Consider the following 18,709-nt stretch of genomic DNA (forward strand, 5'->3'; position numbering starts at 1 on the left):
CAAGAATTATATTAGCATGCATTACCCATGTAGTCTACCAGTATTTCACTAACCATACCTCTATCCGGAATCTTCCCGACCGCACCATGTATCGGCGCAAGTCCTTTGCTTATTGGCCCGGGATTCTTTTTCACCTAAAAAAATAACGAACAATTTAGTGAAATATATATAGAAGCTGGTTCTTGTACAGAGTGATTTTTGTATGTGATGGGTAGATGCTTCTGTTAAATTAAAGGTGGTTTTAGACGTGACGTTGTAATGGTTAGGACGCACAATTGTAACCACACGGTTCGTTCATGTGTCAGGCCAGGACAACTTTAAAAGGAAAACGTTGCAGCTAGATTTAAAACAAAAAATCAACATTAACCTTCACTGTTAATTACGATCTTGCCGCTCAATCTTCACCATTGAAATAGTGTAATCAACGGTCCAAAAGCACTTGGTACCCTTCTCAAGTAATATCCACTTTGTATTTGATCCTAATCCAAATAAATGAAAAGTTTTCTAAACAAGAAAATTTGGAGACTTACATTTTGCCCTGAATCCTTTAAATCATTGAGGAATTCATCACCAACAGGCACATGTTGAAGGGTCACACATATATGAATGCTGACATATGAACAATACGTTCGAAATGTCATTTCCAGATTATTATTTCACGAAATGAAATTATTATGATCAGATACCTGTTGGGTCTCTGCAAGGGACTTAAATGCCAGTCTTTAGAGGACAATATGCCCAACGCCACAATTGTCACATCTGGCCTTCCAACGATAAACAATTCGGGGATCTCTTTCACTCTACATAGCATTCAAAAAAAGAGTAAATAAGTAATTCCACCTTAGAATTAAAAAAAGAGACAGAGAGATATACCCTTGTTGTATCCTCATCAAGATCATCATCGCTATCATCTTCTGAAGATAGGTATCTCAACAAATTGCGAAAGAATGTACGAACCATTTGATCAAACGTGCAATTAACTCAACCTGTCATCATACATGTTATTAGTCAAAAACTGTTATAAACGCCAAAAAGTGTCGGTTTTTCAGTGAAAAACGTCAAAAAAAGCCAGCGTTCTGTGTCTTTTTCAGCACTGCACGCAGCAGCGTTTCTGCAGGTTTTTGGATCAGTTATTACCGGTTTTTTGGACCAGTTTTTCAGCAAAAAATGAAAAAAAAAACAGCGTGTTTATTTTAGCAAAAAACGCTACAATAGTGCCCGTTTTTCAGATGACACTAATTCCGGGAAACTACACAGAACAGATAGTTCACAATTATACTACTTTTTATGAAAATTTGATTCTTATTTTCGGCTTAATCGGGTGGGGTTAGTGTCACACCCCAACAGATGGCGGAATCATCGGGGCGTGGCACTGAGCGAAACAGATTGTCCAGAAGTTTCCATAACAACTATCTATATAATCCAGTTAAAGATACGTCCCATACCGTATCCTGAATAAACAAATACATTATTACAAATAACATCCAAACAAGTAATTCTGTTCCGATAACTCAGATTTAATTTAATACAAAACATAAATATTGTTCAAATGCTCTTAAGACCCAGTCTGACAAGATCTACAGACAACTATACCCTAGTTGCTTGTTCTTGACAGACAACTATTTGTTGGGGGCCTCTATGGCTTTATTCTAGCTTCGCTTCCCTAGTAAGCAAACATCTTAAACACCTGTCACATACGTTAAAATACAGTCAGTACATAAATGTAAAGGTGAGCATACAAGTTTGATATAGCATATAGAGTTCGAATAGTTTACGCATAACCAGCACGTACACAGAGGAAAACGAAGCATGTTAATTATCGACATGGGTCTATCGATACCAATGACTGCGGGTTGACCGTCCGAGACGGTTCGCAATACATGATTACCACCATAATCCATGCAAGTAATTGTCCTTAACAACCCCCGTGTGAACGGGTGCTGAGTCCAAACTATAGTACTACGTCGTTAAGGCAGGTAGACAGCATTCCACGTGTAAACACAATCAACAAGCATTCATTTAGTCACGTAATACATGCTAATCGGTTAGCGATCAAATAATTGAGTAGTGTGTTCGATAGTGATTTTGATAAATAACGTATGTAACACCCAAAAGTGCTAAAAGCAAAAAGGGATCGAGTATACTCACATCGGTTGATTGATGGATTGAAGGGAGCGCTTGAGAGTAGGGTTAGCCTGAACAGTTCGATAGCATAACGATGAATAACGCGAATAATGGAAACAAGTGTAAGTGAGTCGAACAGCCTGGTCGATCGAACGGCAGGTTCGATCGAGTGGGTTGTTCGTTCGGCTGGACAATCCGTTCGGACATCCTGCTCGATCGTCCAGTAGGCTCGATCGGTTGGACTGTTCGAGTGGATTGTTTCTTCCTTTGAGTAAGATGTGTTTGTGTAGGTTGGTTTGAACTTTTGAAGTTTTTGTTGTAGCATTTGAGAACACTGAAGTGTTCTTACCTTTCAGGTCGATCGATCGAGCGGTCTGTTCGATCGGTCGGCTTAACCGATCGGTTAGGAACTTCAGTAGTATTCCTCAGCAGGTTGTCACGCGATCGAGCAGCATATTCGATCGAACAGCCTGTTCGTTCTGATAGCATGTTTGATCGGGTGGCACCCCAATGCGTCGAACGAGTTGAAAGTCGATTAAGTGTTGAAGCATAGTATCTCATGATACGATGAGTAATGTTACCAAACAGCTCGTTCGATCGAACATCACCTCGTTCGATACCATAGTTCATGAATATGTTAAAGTGTGGGGCCACATGCTAGCCGATCGGCTGGCCTGGTCGATCGGCTGACATGTCCGATCGGTTGGGCTGTTCGTTCGAACAGCCTAACCGTTCGGTCAGCATCCTGACCTGGTCGGCCTGTTCGTCTAACAATTGGCTGTTCTGATTATTTGACGTTATATTGAGGTAGTTTGACAACGAGTTGAACTATGACACTTTCGTTCTTACTTGTTTCTCCTGCTCGGACAGGAATCACCCAAGTTCGGTCGATGAACGATTCGGAACGTCAGTCTAACGTTTAGCCCGAAGTCGGTGAACCTCGTAGGTAGAACCCGAATCTTGAATCACACAACCATTGGAATGATTAGTGAGTTGGCTCAGGCTCCGTTTCTACCGGTTTGAAGGCATTGAGTGTAAAAGAGTTGAAAGAAAGTTGGAAATCCTCCTTTCAATCCTTTACATCAAGCAAATGTTTAGATCTCTGATAGATCTTAACTTTGTTATGTGAAAATCGGTTAGATCCGAGCTATTCATGGTGGATTGAGGCCAAAACATGATGTTCTTGAAGAACACCATGATGACATCATCCTAGAATGCTTAGATCTTGATGATTTCACAGTTAGAAATGAAGATTTGAAAGATAGAAAGGTGTAGGAGCATGTTTTGATTAAGAAAGTACAAGATTTAGGTTGGAAACTTACTGAAATCGGAAGAAATCTGAGGAAAGAGGAGGAGCACGAGCTGGTCGGTCAGAACTTTCCAAAAGTGGTAAAGAATGACAATGACAACCCTATTTATAGGCTCCAAAAGAGGAAAGGGATGGCCGATCGGCCAGGCTTCCCCGATCGGACAGCCTGCTCGATCGAACAGCCTGTTCGATCGGCTGGGCTATTCGATCGGCGGATAGCCTGATCGATCAACAGCCTGGTTTGAGGTTTCGGGCGACGATTTTCGATATTTCGGTTTCGATCGAGTACGATAGATTTTCCAATTCAAATTACTTTCAGTCCCAACTACAATATCTAACATACAATCACCTATAATTCACCTTATCCCAACGTTACCATTCATCGTAGTTCGAGTTAGATTGTATTCGATTTGAGTTTCGAGTTTTGTTTCAGGTTTCGATTGATTCGTTTGAGTAACACACCAAACATAAAATAAACACGCACAGGTAACACATAAGGCACACACACACACACGTATACAACAACCAAAGTTCGCATAATTCGAGATTCGAGTTCGATGGTGGTTAGATCGGTTTGATTATAGATTGGTTCACTTTATCGCATTGTTACTTCCTACTATTCACAGTCGTAAATCGGTTCGCGTAGATAAAACATTCGATTGCCTCGGTCTTCCTGATTACAACACTTACTCCACATAATACAAATAAAACTGTAAATAGACTATTTACAGTCAAAGAAAGTCAAAGTTGACTTGGACTTTGACTTTGACATTCGAAAACACGGGGTGTTACAGCCTCCCCTTGTTTAGGGAATTTCGTCCTGAAATTAGGCTCGAAGCTGCACAGCACCGTGAATTACCAATTTGACGCTTCAGATCTTCATTTGAACAACTGCAGGTACTTGGCCTTCATGTCGCTTTCGAGTTCCCAAGTAAACTCCGCGCCTCGTTTGCCTTCCCATTGGACTTTCACGATAGGGATGCGCGAGCTCCTGAGTTGCTTGGTTTGGCGATCCATGATTTCGACAGACTTTTCCACGAAGTGTAGCGTTTCATTGACCTGAAGATCGTCGAGGGGTACAATCAAATCATGGTCAGCTAGGCATTTTCGGAGGTTGGACACATGGAAAGTCGGGTGGACATTACTAAGCTCCTCCGGTAGTTCGAGTTTGTAGGCAACTTTTCGGATCCTTTCTAGAATCTTAAAAGGTCCAACATATCGAGGGGCTAGTTTCCCTTTCTTGCCGAATCTGACTACTCCCTTCCAAGGGGATACCTTTAGGAGTACGTAGTCGCCAACGTCAAATTCAAGGGGCTTGCGTCTTCTATCGGCGTAACTTTTCTGTCTATCCCTGGCCTTTGCCAAGTTGTTGCGGATCTGGAGGATTTTGTCAGTCGTTTCTTGTAGTAGCTCGGGACCGGTTAATTGCGAGTGACCGATCTCGTGCCACACAATAGGCGAACGACATCTTCTTCCATACAGGGCCTCGAATGGTGCCATTTGTATGCTGGCATGATAGCTGTTGTTGTACGAGAATTCGACTAGTGGCAGATGTTTGTTCCAACTACCACCGAAATCTATAACACACGCGCGGAGCATGTCTTCACGAGCACGGATCGTTCTTTCAGTCTGTCCGTCAGTTTGAGGATGGAATGCAGTACTCAGACTAAGCGACGTACCAAGGGCCGCTTGAAATGTTTCCCACAGTCGCGAAGTAAACCGAGCGTCACGGTCTGAAATGATGTCACGAGGCGTACCATGATTACGAATGATCTCGTCGGTGTAGATTTGGGCTAGTCGTTCTACCTTGTAGTCTTCTCGTATTGGCAGAAAGTGGGCTGATTTGGTCAGACGATCTACTATAACCCACATGCTGTCGTGACCTGATGGCGTGGGCGAAAGTTTGGTTATGAAATCCATAGCTATACTCTCCCACTTCCATATGGGGATTGGAGGTTGTTCGAGTAAGCCGGAAGGTCGTTGATGTTCAGCCTTGACTCTTGCACAAGTCAGGCAACCTCCAACGTAGAGAGCGACATCCCGTTTCATACCCGGCCACCAGTACTTGTAACGAAGGTCCTGGTACATTTTATCGGCACCGGGATGAATAGAGTATCGGGACTTGTGGGCTTCGTTCATTATAATCTTTCGCCAATCGGTCCGCTTAGGGATCCAGATTCGGTCCAGATAATAGAAAATCCCATCTGCTTTTCTTACAAGCTGAGTTCCATCATGGTAGATTCTCTCCTTCTTCAAAGTGTGTTCGTTAAAGCAAGCATGTTGGGCTTCGCGGATGAGAGCTTCGAGGTTGTGCTGGGCTTGGGTATTGCGAATACTAAGCAAATAACTCCGTCTGCTGAGTGCGTCGGCAACAACATTTGCCTTGCCTGGGTGATCGTTAAGAAGTTCTACCCATCGGCGTTGACGCATGTTAAGTTCTTTCGGGTTAAAGATGTGTTGTAAACTCCTGTAATCGGTGAAGATCGTACACTTGGTACCATACAGGTAGTGTCGCCAAATCTTCAATGCAAAAACAATTGCGCCTAGCTCGAGATCGGGGTTGTATAGTTCTTCTCGTGGATTTTGAGCTGACGAGATGCGTAAGCTATAACCTTGTCTCGTTGCATAAGGACACAGCCAAGACCAAGGTTAGAAGAATCACAGTAGACATTGAAATCGTTGTTTCCGTCCGGCAACGTGAGAACGGGAGCATTGCAGAGCTTGCGCTTGAGGGTTTGAAAAGCAGACTCTTGTTCAGTTCCCCAAACAAAAGACCTGTCTTTATGGGTAAGAACGGTAAGCGGCACAGCGATCTTGGAGAATCCTTCGATAAATCGTCAGTAATATCCCGCTAATCCAAGAAATGATCGGACTTCAGACGGGTTCCTTGGCGTAATCCAGCTTTTAACTGCTTCAATCTTTGCGGGATCAACGTGGATACCCTGACTATTCACAATGTGACCCAGAAACTGAACCTCCTCCAACCAGAATTCGCACTTGGAGAATTTGGCATAGAGTTGGTTCCCCTGGAGTAACTCGAGGACCAAACGTAAATGTTGCGCGTGTTCGGCTTTCGATTTGGAATAAATCAAGACGTCGCCGATGAACACAATGACGAAACGGTCAAGATAAGGCTTACACACGCGATTCATCAGATCCATAAAGACCGCAGGTGCGTTGGTTAGACCAAAAGGCATAACAACGAACTCATAGTGGTCGTATCGTGTGCGAAAGGCTGTTTTAGGTACATCTTCTTCTTGTATGCGCAACTGATGATAACCTGAACGTAGATCGATCTTCGAGAAACACTTGGCACCTTGCAGCTGATCAAATAAGTCGTCGATTCGAGGCAAAGGGTAACGGTTCTTGATGGTTAACTTATTCAACTCCCGATAGTCGATGCACATCCTGAACGACCCATCCTTCTTTTTAACGAAAAGGACTGCTGCGCCCCAAGGAGAGGTGCTCGGGCGAATAAAGCCTTTTTCAAGTAACTCCTGGAGTTGGTTTGAGAGTTCCCTCATTTCGGATGGCGCAAGTCGATAAGGGGCTTTGGCAATCGGGTTAGCTCCACGAATAAGGTCGATACGAAAGTCGATATCACGACTTGGAGGTAGTCCAGGAAGATCATCAGGGAACACCTGAGGAAATTCACGAACCACTAGAACGTCTTTGACTTCGACCTTCTTTTTCTTTTCCTTCTCCGCTACTACAATGTTGGCCAAGAAAGCGTTGTATTCCTTGCGGAGGTCCTTGCTAACTTGGACGCATGACATAAGTGTAAGACCTTTCGAAGCTGTTTCACCGTACACACACAATAAATCACCATTCGCGAGCGAGAATCGAATCATCTTTTCGAAGCATACAACTTCGGCATGGTTTTCGCGAAGAAAGTCCATGCCTACTATGACGTCAAAACTTCCGAGTTGCATTGGAATAAGGTCGATAGGAAAGAGGTGGTTGTTGAGCTCGAGGGTACAATCACGGAGAACAGAGTTAACAGCGACGGTCCTTCCAGTAGCAACTTCGACTTTGAATGACGAGGGGAGATAAGAACGCTTACGACTAAGGAGCTTCTCGAATTCAAATGACACAAAGCAGTTATCGGCTCCGGTATCAAACAAACATGATGCATAAGTACCATTCACAAGGAACGTACCATTAACCACGTTGTTGTCAGCCTGGGCTTGACGGGTATTGATGTTAAAGGTTCTGGCACGGGCTGCTTGCTGTTGCTGCTGAGGCTGCTGCTGTTGCTGCTGGGGTTCTTGCTTCACAACCCGGTTCGGGCACATGTTTGCAAAGTGGTTAGGGTCACCACATGAAAAGCAGACTCAAGCATTGACCGCGGGTGCTTGAGCTGCAGGTTGGCCTTGAGGGGCTGGAAGTAGAGCTTGATGAGCGGCGGCTTGAACTAGGGCTTGACGGAGACCATAGCGGCAGTTCGCAGTAAAATGCCCGTAAAGATTGCAGTGGGCGCAGAAACGACAGGTGATTCCCACCGGATGATGGTATGAGCATGTCGGGCAGAGCGGGTGGGGACCTGTGTAAGCGCGCTTAGCTGGCGGCGCATTGATCACTGGAGCTTGTCGATGGTGAGACTGCTGCTGAGCCGGTACGGCTTGCAGAGGGGCAGCAGTTGCTGTCACAACACAGTTCTTGTTGCTGGAGCTGTTGTTGTTGTGCTTCTTCTTTCTTCTTGACGACTTGGAGGGTTGAGCAATGGTGGTGTCGACGGTTGACGTGGCGGTGGCTTGGTGCAGAGACTTGGTATGCTTATCCCAAAATCCAGACTTTACCCGCTTGTCATTGATCTCAGCGGCTAGCAGATAAGTCTCTTCAATCGATGATGGCTTGGCGGCATGAACGAAATCGGCAACACAATCGGGTAGAGCTCGAATATACTTCTTGATGGCCATGTCTGACGTCTTGACCTGATCAGGACAGATGATGCTGAGCTGTTTAAAGCGTGCAGTTAAAGCAGCGTTGTCTCCATCCTTCTGCTTGATGTTCCAAAACTCGTCCTCTAGCTTTTGGTGTTCATGGGGAGGGCAAAATTCGTCCATCATAATTGCCTTTAACTCCTCCCAAGTCAGCTCATAAGCTGCATCATTTCCGCACTTGTTTCGTTCGGCCGTCCACCAGTCTAGAGCTCGGGACTTGAAGACGCCTGTAGCATTGAGGGTGCGGAGATTCTCAGGACAGCCGCTTTAGCGCAGAGTGACTTCAACTGAATCGAACCATTGAAACATGGCGGTAGGGCCATCTTCTCCGGTGAATTCTTTGGGTCCGCATGCTTTAAACTGCTTGAAGCTGAAGCCAGTCTTGCTGATGTCCTTTGGAGCTTCAGTTCGCGACTTTTCGGACGACTTGCTGACGTTTTCATACACCTCGCTCACAGCTTTTGCCACTTGCTTGGCGATGATAGCAGCGAGACGCCTGTCTCTCTTCTCTTGGCGGGTAAGTGGGGTTCGGTGTCTAGATGACGACATGGTCTGCAACAGACATCGTCGTACGTCTCAGACACAACAAATCGATTCTCACCTCACACGTCTACTACTTACTAAAGCTTAGAAACACGTCGAAACACGCATCACATAACCACGTAGGCACATAACTACAGATTTACGTAATCACGGAAACACATAGGCACGTAGAGCACAGAGACACATAAACACAGAAGCACATACATATTTAACACAGAAGCAGTCAGAATACAAAAACCTATTGTTCAAAGCTCGCGTGTCGCTCGTATTGTATATCGAGTAGTTTTGTATAATTGTATAGCATGTCGAGTATAGTACAACATATATCGCCTTATGGTATCGTCTAGAATTACAACGACTTGCTAGCGTTTTGAGGTAGAATAGCAATACGAGTCGTGTGTGTCGATCGAAGTGATAGCAAAAATCGAGCGAACATCAAAATTAAACACATAAACAGGTAAATACACATAAAACACATAAAAATTGATGAAACATCAGAGTCGCAACTGCCGACTCAAAAATACGAAAATCGGGAACTGGATTGTCTGCGGCTACTAGACATCGACTACCCAAAGCGATTCGACTATTAATACTAGACTTGTCGTCACATTTCGACTTTCAGGCTCGTGCTTCTGCCTCGATTCTTAGGCATTCAACACGCATTCCTTAGGTCATACTCGTGAGTTCAGGTTGTTGGAGTCTGTCGAGGCTTTGGTGGGATGAGTAAAAGTTGGAACAAGTTGCCAAGGTTCGGGTTTCGCCCCTGGCTTAGCAATTTCTTCCTTGTTTTAGTAAAATTCGAGGAGATTATTCATCAAAATATGGATTTCACTCCTGATTTGGCATAATTCTCCTCATTCATTATCGAAAATAATAAGGAATTTATTGATATATGGATAAAAATCAGCATCGATCAAGCAATTTAGTCGAGAGTTTGCGGCTTTCACACCTAGTCTCGGCTAAATCGCTTGACTTTACTTGAAAATTCGAGTGTAGTGATAGCGAAGAATAATAGAGTTTAGCACCTAAGCTTGGTCTGTTGGTTCCTAACTATAGTCTAGGTCTCTAAGACAACGACCTGGACTAGGTCGTGTCCTGCCTAATTCCCTACAGTTATGGCTCTGATACCAATCTATCACACCCCAACCGATGGCGGAATCATCGGGGCGTGGCACTGAGCGAAACAAATTGTCCAGAAGTTTCCATAACAACTATCTATATAATCCAGTTAAAGATACGTCCCATACCGTATCCCGAATAAACAAATACATTATTACAAATAACATTCAAACAAGTAATTCTGTTCCGACAACTCAGATTTAATTTAATACAAAACATAAATATTGTTCAAATGCTCTTAAGACCCAGTCTGACAAGATCTAGAGACAACTATACCCTAGTTGCTTGTTCCTGACAGACAACTATTTGTTGGGGGCCTCTAAGGCTTTATTCTAGCTTCGCTTCCCTAGCAAGCAAACATCTTAAACACCTGTCACATACGTTAAAATATAGTCAATACATAAATGTAAAGGTGAGCATACAAGTTTGATATAGCATATAGAGTTCGAATAGTTTACGCATAACCAGCATGTACACAGAGGAAAACGAAGCATGTTAATTATCGACATGGGTCTATCAATACCAATGACTGCGGGTTGACCGTCCGAGACGGTTCGCAATACATGATTACCACCGTAATCCATGCAAGTAATTGTCCTTAACAACCCCCGTGTGAATGGGTGCTGAGTCCAAACTATAGTATTACGTCGTTAAGGCAGGTAGACAGCATTCCACGTGTAAACACAATCAACAAGCATTCATTTAGTCACGTAATACATGTGAATCGGTTAGCGTTCAAATAACTGAGTAGTGTTTTCGATAGTGATTTTGATAAGTAACGTATGTAACACCCAAAAGTGCTAAAAGCAAAAAGGGATCGAGTATACTCACAGCGGTTGATTGATGGATTGAAGGGAGCGCTTGAGAGTAGGGTTAGCCTGAACAGTTCGATAGCATAATGATAAATAACGCGAATAATGGAAACAAGTGTAAGTGAGTCGAACAGCCTGGTCGATCGAACGGCAGGTTCGATCGAGTGGGTTGTTCGTTCGGCTGGACAATCCGTTCGGACAGCCTGCTCGATCGGCCGGTAGGCTCGATCGGTTGGACTATTCGAGTGGATTGTTTCTTCCTTTGAGTAGGATGTGTTTGTGTAGGATGGTTTGAACTTTTGAAGTTTTTGTTGTAGCATTTGAGAACACTGAAGTGTTCTTACCTTTCAGGTCGATCGATCGAACGGTCTGTTCGATCGGTCGGCTTAACCGATCGGTTAGGAACTTCAGTAGTAGTCCTCAGCAGGTTGTCACTCGATCGAGCAGCATATTCGATCGAACAGCCTGTTCGTTCTGATAGCATGTTCGATCGGGTGGCACCCCAATGCATCGAACGAGTTGAAAGTCGATTAAGTGTTGAAGCATAGTATCTCATGATCCGATGAATAATGTTACCAAACAGCTCGTTCGATCGAACATCACCTCGTTCGATACCATACTTCATGAATGTGTTAAAGTGTGGGGCCACATGCTAGCCGATCAGCTGGCCTGGTCGATCGGCTGACATGTCCGACCGGTTGGGCTGTTCGTTCGAACAGCCTAACCGTTCGGTCAACATCCTGACCTGGTCGGCCTGTTCGTCTAACACTTGGCTGTTCTGATTATTTGAAGTTATATTGAGGTAGTTTGACAACGAGTTGAACTATGACACTTTCGTTCTTACTTGTTTCTCCTGCTCGGACAGGAATCACCCAAGTCCGGTCGATGAACGGTTCGGAACGTCAGTCTAACATTTAGCCCGAAGTCGGTGAACCTCGTAGGTAGAACCCGAATCTTGAATCACACAACCATTGGAATGATTAGTGAGTTGGCTCAGGCTCCGTTTCTACCGGTTTGAAGGCATTGAGTGTAAAAGAGTTGAAGGAAAGTTGGAAATCCTCCTTTCAATCCTTTACATCATGCAAATGTTTAGATCTCTGATAGATCTTGACTTGTTTATGTGGAAATCGGTTAGATCCGAGTTATTCATGGTGGATTGAGGCCAAAACATGATGTTCTTGAAGAACACCATGATGACATCATCCTAGAATGCTTAGATCTTGATGATTTCACGGTTAGAAATCAAGATTTGAAAGATAGAAAGGTGTAGGAGCATGTTTTGATTAAGAAAGTACAAGATTTAGGTTGGAAACTTACCGAAATCGTAAGAAATCTGAGGAAAGAGGAGGAGCACGAGCTGGTCGGTCAGAACTTTCCAAAAGTGGTAAAGAGTGACAATGACAGCCCTATTTATAGGCTCCAAAAGAGGAAAGGGCTGGCCGATCGGCCAGGCTTCCCCGATCGGACAGCCTGCTCGATCGAACAGCCTGTTCGATCGGCTGGGCTGTTCGATCGGCGGATAGCCTGATCGATCAACAGCCTGGTTCGAGGTTTCGGGCGACGATTTTTGATATTTCGGTTTCGATCGAGTACGATAGAGTTTCCTATTCAAATTACTTTCAGTCCCAACTACTATATCTAACATACAATCACCTATAATTCACCTTATCCCAACGTTACCATTCGTCGTAGTTCGAGTTCGATTGTATTCGATTTGAGTTTCGAGTTTCGTTTCGGGTTTCGATTGATTCATTTGAGTAACACACCAAACATAAAATAAACACGCACAGGTAACACATAAGGCACACACACACGTATACAACAACCAAAGTTTGCATAATTCGAGATTCGAGTTCGATGGTGGTTAGATCGGTTTGATTATAGATTGGTTAACTTTATCGCATTGTTACTTCCTACTATTCACAGTCGTAAATCGGTTCGCGTAGATAAAACATTCGATTGCCTCGGTTCTTCCTGATTACAACACTTACTCCACATAATACAAATAAAACTGTAAATAGACTATTTACAGTCAAAGAAAGTCAAAGTTGACTTGGACTTTGACTTTGACTTTGACTTTGACATTCGAAAACACGGGGTGTTACAGTTAGCATCAAATCTTAATAAGTAGAGTTGAATAATCAAATGGTCACCATCTAGCATCTATTCTTCACTGTTTTCAGCTGCAGTTGATGAACACACACAAAAACCAGGGTTTTCCATTTTACTCAACCTGTTCAAAAATCTCAAACCCAAACCCCCCAAATAGCAACAAAGTTACTAAAGAAATAAACATGAAGTCAATCATCCACGACTACAAATCCAACCCTACTTCATCAAAATACATTATACAAAAACACAGAGAGAAGGAGAAAAAAATGAACCAAAAATTACGAAGAAAGAGCGATGCCGATTGGGTTTGAGCGGTGAAAAGCATCTGAGTGGGGAAGTATTTAGAGCATTCACATCCACTCTCTTGGTTCTGCCATTGCCACGGGAAAGGAAAAGAACGAGAGGGCGGGAAATTATGATATGGTTGAAGATGGGGGGCTACAGTAGCTTTTCATATGTGAAAAGTTACTGTACATTCTTTTTAGAATTTAGGGTTAGAGACATGAAATAGGGGATAGGATGGAGTGAATATTTAGAAGCTTTTTTTAAATTTTAGAGGTAGGGGTTGAGATAGTGGATTGGATGTGAATGCTCTTAGATTGACTTTCTACCTTTTGTTTTTTACTTCACTCCTTTGTAAGTTTCTGACAAGCTTGACAGAGATCACCATCTTCGCTTCATCCGATCATTCATGATCGCCTAAGATGCCTGTCCCAACTAAACTACTATGAGTCGACATCGAAATTTATCACCTTTGAAGAGGATGAAGAGAGATCGTGGCTGCTGATAAAGAGACGGGGAGAACAGAGCCTGTTGGTGAATATGATGAAAATGGTAGAGAGAGAAAAAGGGGTAGATGGTAACAAACCAAAGCTTCAAAATGTGGATGAAATATGAATCAAAAGTGAGTTTTTCTATGATATATCTACGGGTGGAAATAGGTATTTGTGAATATGTAACATGCCTGAAACAATTCTGGAAGATAAGCCTCAGCTTTTGTGACTTAATTTTTGAAAACATATTTAATTAATATACGATGACTACAAATATTAGGATAATTTTCATTTAGTTTTATAATTAGGTAGACCTGGCAAACGGGTCGGGTCGAGTGGGGTCATGGGTCAAAACGGGTTCGGGTCGAAACGAGTCAATTAAAAAAATGGTTGTTTTGGTTCGGGTCGAAACAGGTTCGGGTCAGAACGGGTTTCGGGCCAGTTAAAATAATGTTATTTTAGAAAAAGAAAAAATCGTACATCAAGGGGGCAAGTCAATTAAAAAAAAGGGGTAGATTTGGTTCATAGCTCAAAATTGGAATAATATATAAAACCCAACTGAAGCATATAAAATTATACATCAACAAAGGCATGCGTGCAACCATATAGTTGGATGTAATACATATACCTTTGTTGCTGTGAAGGTTCATCTATAAAGCTTGCTAGCTCACATTATTTAATTGTTCTTCTTCTATCAACAAGGATAAAGATTCAAGAACCTCAATGTTGAACAATTAGGTAAAATCCAAAATAATCAACCAACAAATTACCACAATCAAACATGGAAATCACTGTCTAGAACATCAAATACACATATATAGGATCAAAGTCCAATCAAATCATAACAGACCAACTCATAATGTGCGAATATTATAACTGCAACAGGTTTTTTTTTTTAACAAACAAAGCCGTCTCAAAACACACCAAAACAAGCAAAAAAAACCTCAAACCAGCTAGGTGCTAGCTGAGGCCATGCTTACACCGATACAACGAAAAATGACTAGAAAAGGTTTATATCAAACTATAAACCACTCGCCAAATTTTGTCGTGCACCATATCATCACGAGCATAACCGAGTAGAGTGCCTTCTTCCATTTTGGTGTGCCACTCATAGTCTCGTGTAGCAATGTAACAACAGTAAACGACTCAGTTGATTCTAAAAGGCAGGACCATTAGTCTTCGCCTCGACGCACACTAGCTGATCTAATCACAACCAGAAATGAATCCAGTTCTAGTTCTTCGACATACCCACACGGCTGCCTTCTCCACTGAAAATTCACGCCACACCCGCCCCACGCCCAAGACACCCGGCTTGCAACCGTGGTTGATTTGATCTATTCCAGCCCAAACAGAGCTGGAAACTGGACTGCTAGAGGAATGTCCAAAGCCCTGCAATCAAGCCAAAACCTTAAGCCACTCCTGTCTGCTACATAATCTCGAAAAAGTTCCACCAGATTTATACCCAACGAGCTTAAATCCGTATGGATGTTTGCCACTTGTTTCCACGGACCGGTTGAGAAATTCTTACCGGAATGAAATTCCACGTTCTCTTAGTATTATGAATGGACCAAATAACCTTTCGCCACAAGCTATACATACCCTCTTTACAATACTCTGTCTAAAAAAGTTTATACAAATCCTGAAACACTAACTAGTAACCTATCAAATCTTCAACTTTGCTTCCCCCTCACTCTCTTCTAATAAACATTAAACACATATAGTTCATCGGTTGACTGTTCGATTCAATCACCCAATTACCCATAACAACCATGGGTTCTAGGAAATTAGCCACAACAACCCCAACTAACCCGTTCCACCCATTTCTTTTTACTTCTAAACCCTAACTGACCCGTGGAACATATTTCCCTTGTTTTAAAATGACCCGTTGGACCTATTATTTATGACATTGAAGCCCAAACTGACCCATGTATATGCATTTGGGTCAGAAATCCCCCCCCCCCCCCCCCAAATTAGGGTTTTTAAGATACAAACTTAAACTATACAAAATAATACATCACACTATATTACACATCATAAGCCCATGTTTATAACACCTTAATTTTATCTTAAATGTTTTTGATCCATTTAACGGTTTAGCTTCTCTGTTTTTAATAAAGTTTCGAATTCAAATGCATTCAGCCACAACACACGGCGGCCGCAATGCGCCGGTGAAAAAACAAGTTTTTATAAACTTTTGACGCGACGTATAGGTTTTGGGTCGAAATGAGTTATTGTTGAGATATTTGGCTAATCAAATCGTCTGCTACGACGACTAGCTTATTTTAGGTATTATATGCCAAAGTGAAAAAAAAAAAAAAAAAAAAAAAACTTCATTGAATAAAAGAAAATTTAAGTTTAAAGCAATCAACTAAGTCGAGTGTTGTTGAAGTTTGAAACTTTTTACCAACTCATACATCATATTAACCCAATCCAAAAATCATAATGAACAAGAAGATATATTGATCATAGAATAGAAGAAAACAAAAAAGTTTCAAAACTGGTCAGGACAACATCAACCTCAAACCAGTCAGTACCTGATGTTCTCAGGCTTATTTTTAGCCATTGATAGCTAGCTACTAAACAAACACAAAAGTAAACATTCCCCATAGTTTGAAAGAAATTAGTACTTGTAGTCCTTAACATGAAGGCTCTCAGTAGCACCCTCAACTGCAGCACCGCCCTGGTACTTCCCAAGTGTGGCCTCAGAGTTGGCCTTGCACCGAGTAAGGAACGCCTCCTGAGCCTTGTTCACATTCTCTTCTTTCCCGCCCCATGCCTTGAGGGTGCTCTGTTGCAGGGCGCGCCCGAACGAGAAGGTTAAGCTCCACGGCTTCTTACCCTGGTACTGGTTGATAGCATTCAGGTGCACCGTGGCTTCCTCCTCACTTTGACCCCCTGACAAGAACACCACTGCTGGGACCGCTGCAGGCATGGTTCGTTGGAGGGCACGGACGGTGTACTCGGCCACCACTTGAGGTGCAACCTTGTTGGAGTCGGATCCAGGAGTGACCATGTTGGGTTTCAAAAGGGTACCCTCAAGAAGGACGTGGTGGTCGTTAAGAGCCTTGTAGCACGCAGCTAGAACTCGTTCGGTTACATCAGCACACTTGTTGATGTCATGGGGTCCGTCAACAAGGATCTCAGGCTCGACAATGGGGACGAGCCCGTTCTCTTGGCATATGATGGCATATCGAGCCAAGCCGTTGGCATTTTCATTGATAGCTAGCTGAGATGGCTCGTTTGGGCCGATCTTTAGGACGGCACGCCACTTGGCGAACCTCGCACCTGCTTCATAGTACTTGGCACATCGCTGGGCAAGACCGTCTAGACCTTGGGTGGTGGTCTCACCGTTGGTTCCGGCTAGCTCGACTGTACCCTTGTCGACTTTGATACCTGGGAGCACATTAGCCTCCTTCATGACATCAACAAAGAGCTTACCTAAGACAATTACAATTACAATTATAAGATGAGATGATGATTAAACAAACAAACAGGGTAACAAATGATGATTTGTTAGTTTAGTTACCATCGGCAGTCTTTTGGTAAAGAGTTTCCTCAAAGAGAATGATTCCACTGAGGTATTGGAGGGCACCAGGAGTGCAGAAGAGAAGCTCACGGAGAGCTCTCCTGTTTGACTCCACATTTTCAACATTGATGCTGGAAAGACGCTTTCCTATAGTGCCCGTTGACTCATCAGCAGCAAGAATACCCTTCCCAGGCGTACCAATGTAGGTAGCATTCGCAATAAGCTCATCTGATCAACAATCATTAAACGAATAATAATACATAGTAAGTAATATGGATCTGGAATCCACCCGCGGCAAAATCAAAGAGCAAAACTTTTCGATGGAAACACTAAGCAACAACAGAGCATTTAAACAACTTACCTCCAGTCAGTCAGATCAATCATCCGAATCAACAAAGGAACTTTGACAGATTACAACATAAAAATGCGAAAAGTACAGATCGAATCGGAAACAAACAGGAATTAATTAATACTTGAAGATAGAGAGAAAATTATACCAGCGTACTTTCCCTTGTAGCAAGACATGGTTGGTTTGGTTGAAAAAGAAAATTCAATTGAGAGGAAATGATACGAGAAGGTGTAGTAGGGTTAAGGGTTTATATAATAAAAAATAAAGAGGTGGACTGGGGATCGGAATTCTCGCTTGTTTTCTTTTTCTCCACGTTCTTGTTAGTTGTTTTCTAAAACCGCTTTCAAAGGCGGTTTTCACCGGCCTCTCCCTCCGATTTGTTACCCACTAGAAACTCTACACCCTTTTTTTCATCAAGAGTTAATTACTTTTTTTTTAACGGCAAGAAACGACATATCAATCATCGTGACACTGGGTGTTATGTTCAAAGTCGACTACTCGACCGTCGTTAGCCCCTTGTCTCTCCTAGATGCGTCGAAACCCGACCTCCCCCCGCCCGAAGGCATGACAGTGAAATAATCTGTAAAACCTCGCCTCATCAAGACAAACCGACGCCACCCGTATTTGCCCTTCACCTGGATACCGTAGAAAATAATGGAGAGAGTGAGAGTCGAACCTAGGAACACTAAGTTTTTTCCCAACTACTTCACCACTACCTCATTAGTATCAAGAGTTAGTTACTATTTTGGCTTTGTTTGCGGTTTACTCTATTTAATCATTTCAATTCATAAAAAAATCTTTTAACACATCAAACTCTCACGTTATATCTTATAACAATTTTAGTCCTTTACATTAACTTTGTTACTTTTTATGCAGTTATGTGTAGAGGTAATTAGGTAATTAGATATTTATATACCTTAGGGGATGTTTTTTATAATTAAAAAGTTCTTTTAATATTTAAGAGATTATTAATGCAGTTACTCAAGTTTTTTTTTATTTTTACTTTATTTTAACGATTATTATTTAACAAAATATATTGTATATTTACAAATAAATATGTCTTTTCATTAAACGTTTGTTTTTTATAACGACATTTCTA

The 18,709-nt window shown here is 42.5% G+C and overlaps 1 protein-coding gene and 1 long non-coding RNA gene across 3 annotated transcripts; both read right to left on the bottom strand.

Annotated features, from left to right (window-relative positions):
* LOC110905439 lies at positions 1-13,367 on the bottom strand. 2 transcript variants are annotated; one of them, XR_004879151.1, is made up of 5 exons: positions 13,235-13,367; positions 874-986; positions 687-800; positions 368-479; positions 1-134 (listed from the first exon to the last, which is right to left on the bottom strand). It is a non-coding gene; the product is annotated as an uncharacterized LOC110905439 (long non-coding RNA). The 2 variants fall into 2 exon arrangements; XR_002573118.2 differs by lacking the exon at positions 1-134 and having other exon boundaries at positions 212-479.
* A 2,803-nt stretch (positions 13,368-16,170) lies between these two features.
* LOC110908353 (fructose-bisphosphate aldolase 6, cytosolic) lies at positions 16,171-17,990 on the bottom strand. Its single transcript, XM_022153281.2, has 3 exons — positions 17,759-17,990; positions 17,262-17,489; positions 16,171-17,173 (listed from the first exon to the last, which is right to left on the bottom strand). The coding sequence occupies exons 1-3, from the start codon at positions 17,784-17,786 to the stop codon at positions 16,356-16,358; spliced, it is 1,074 nt and encodes a 357-aa protein (XP_022008973.1). The 5' UTR covers positions 17,787-17,990; the 3' UTR covers positions 16,171-16,355.
* Positions 17,991-18,709: the final 719 nt, after the last annotated feature.

Source organism: Helianthus annuus, chromosome 14 (assembly GCF_002127325.2).
Source record: "Helianthus annuus cultivar XRQ/B chromosome 14, HanXRQr2.0-SUNRISE, whole genome shotgun sequence".
Lineage (NCBI taxonomy): Eukaryota > Viridiplantae > Streptophyta > Magnoliopsida > Asterales > Asteraceae > Helianthus > Helianthus annuus.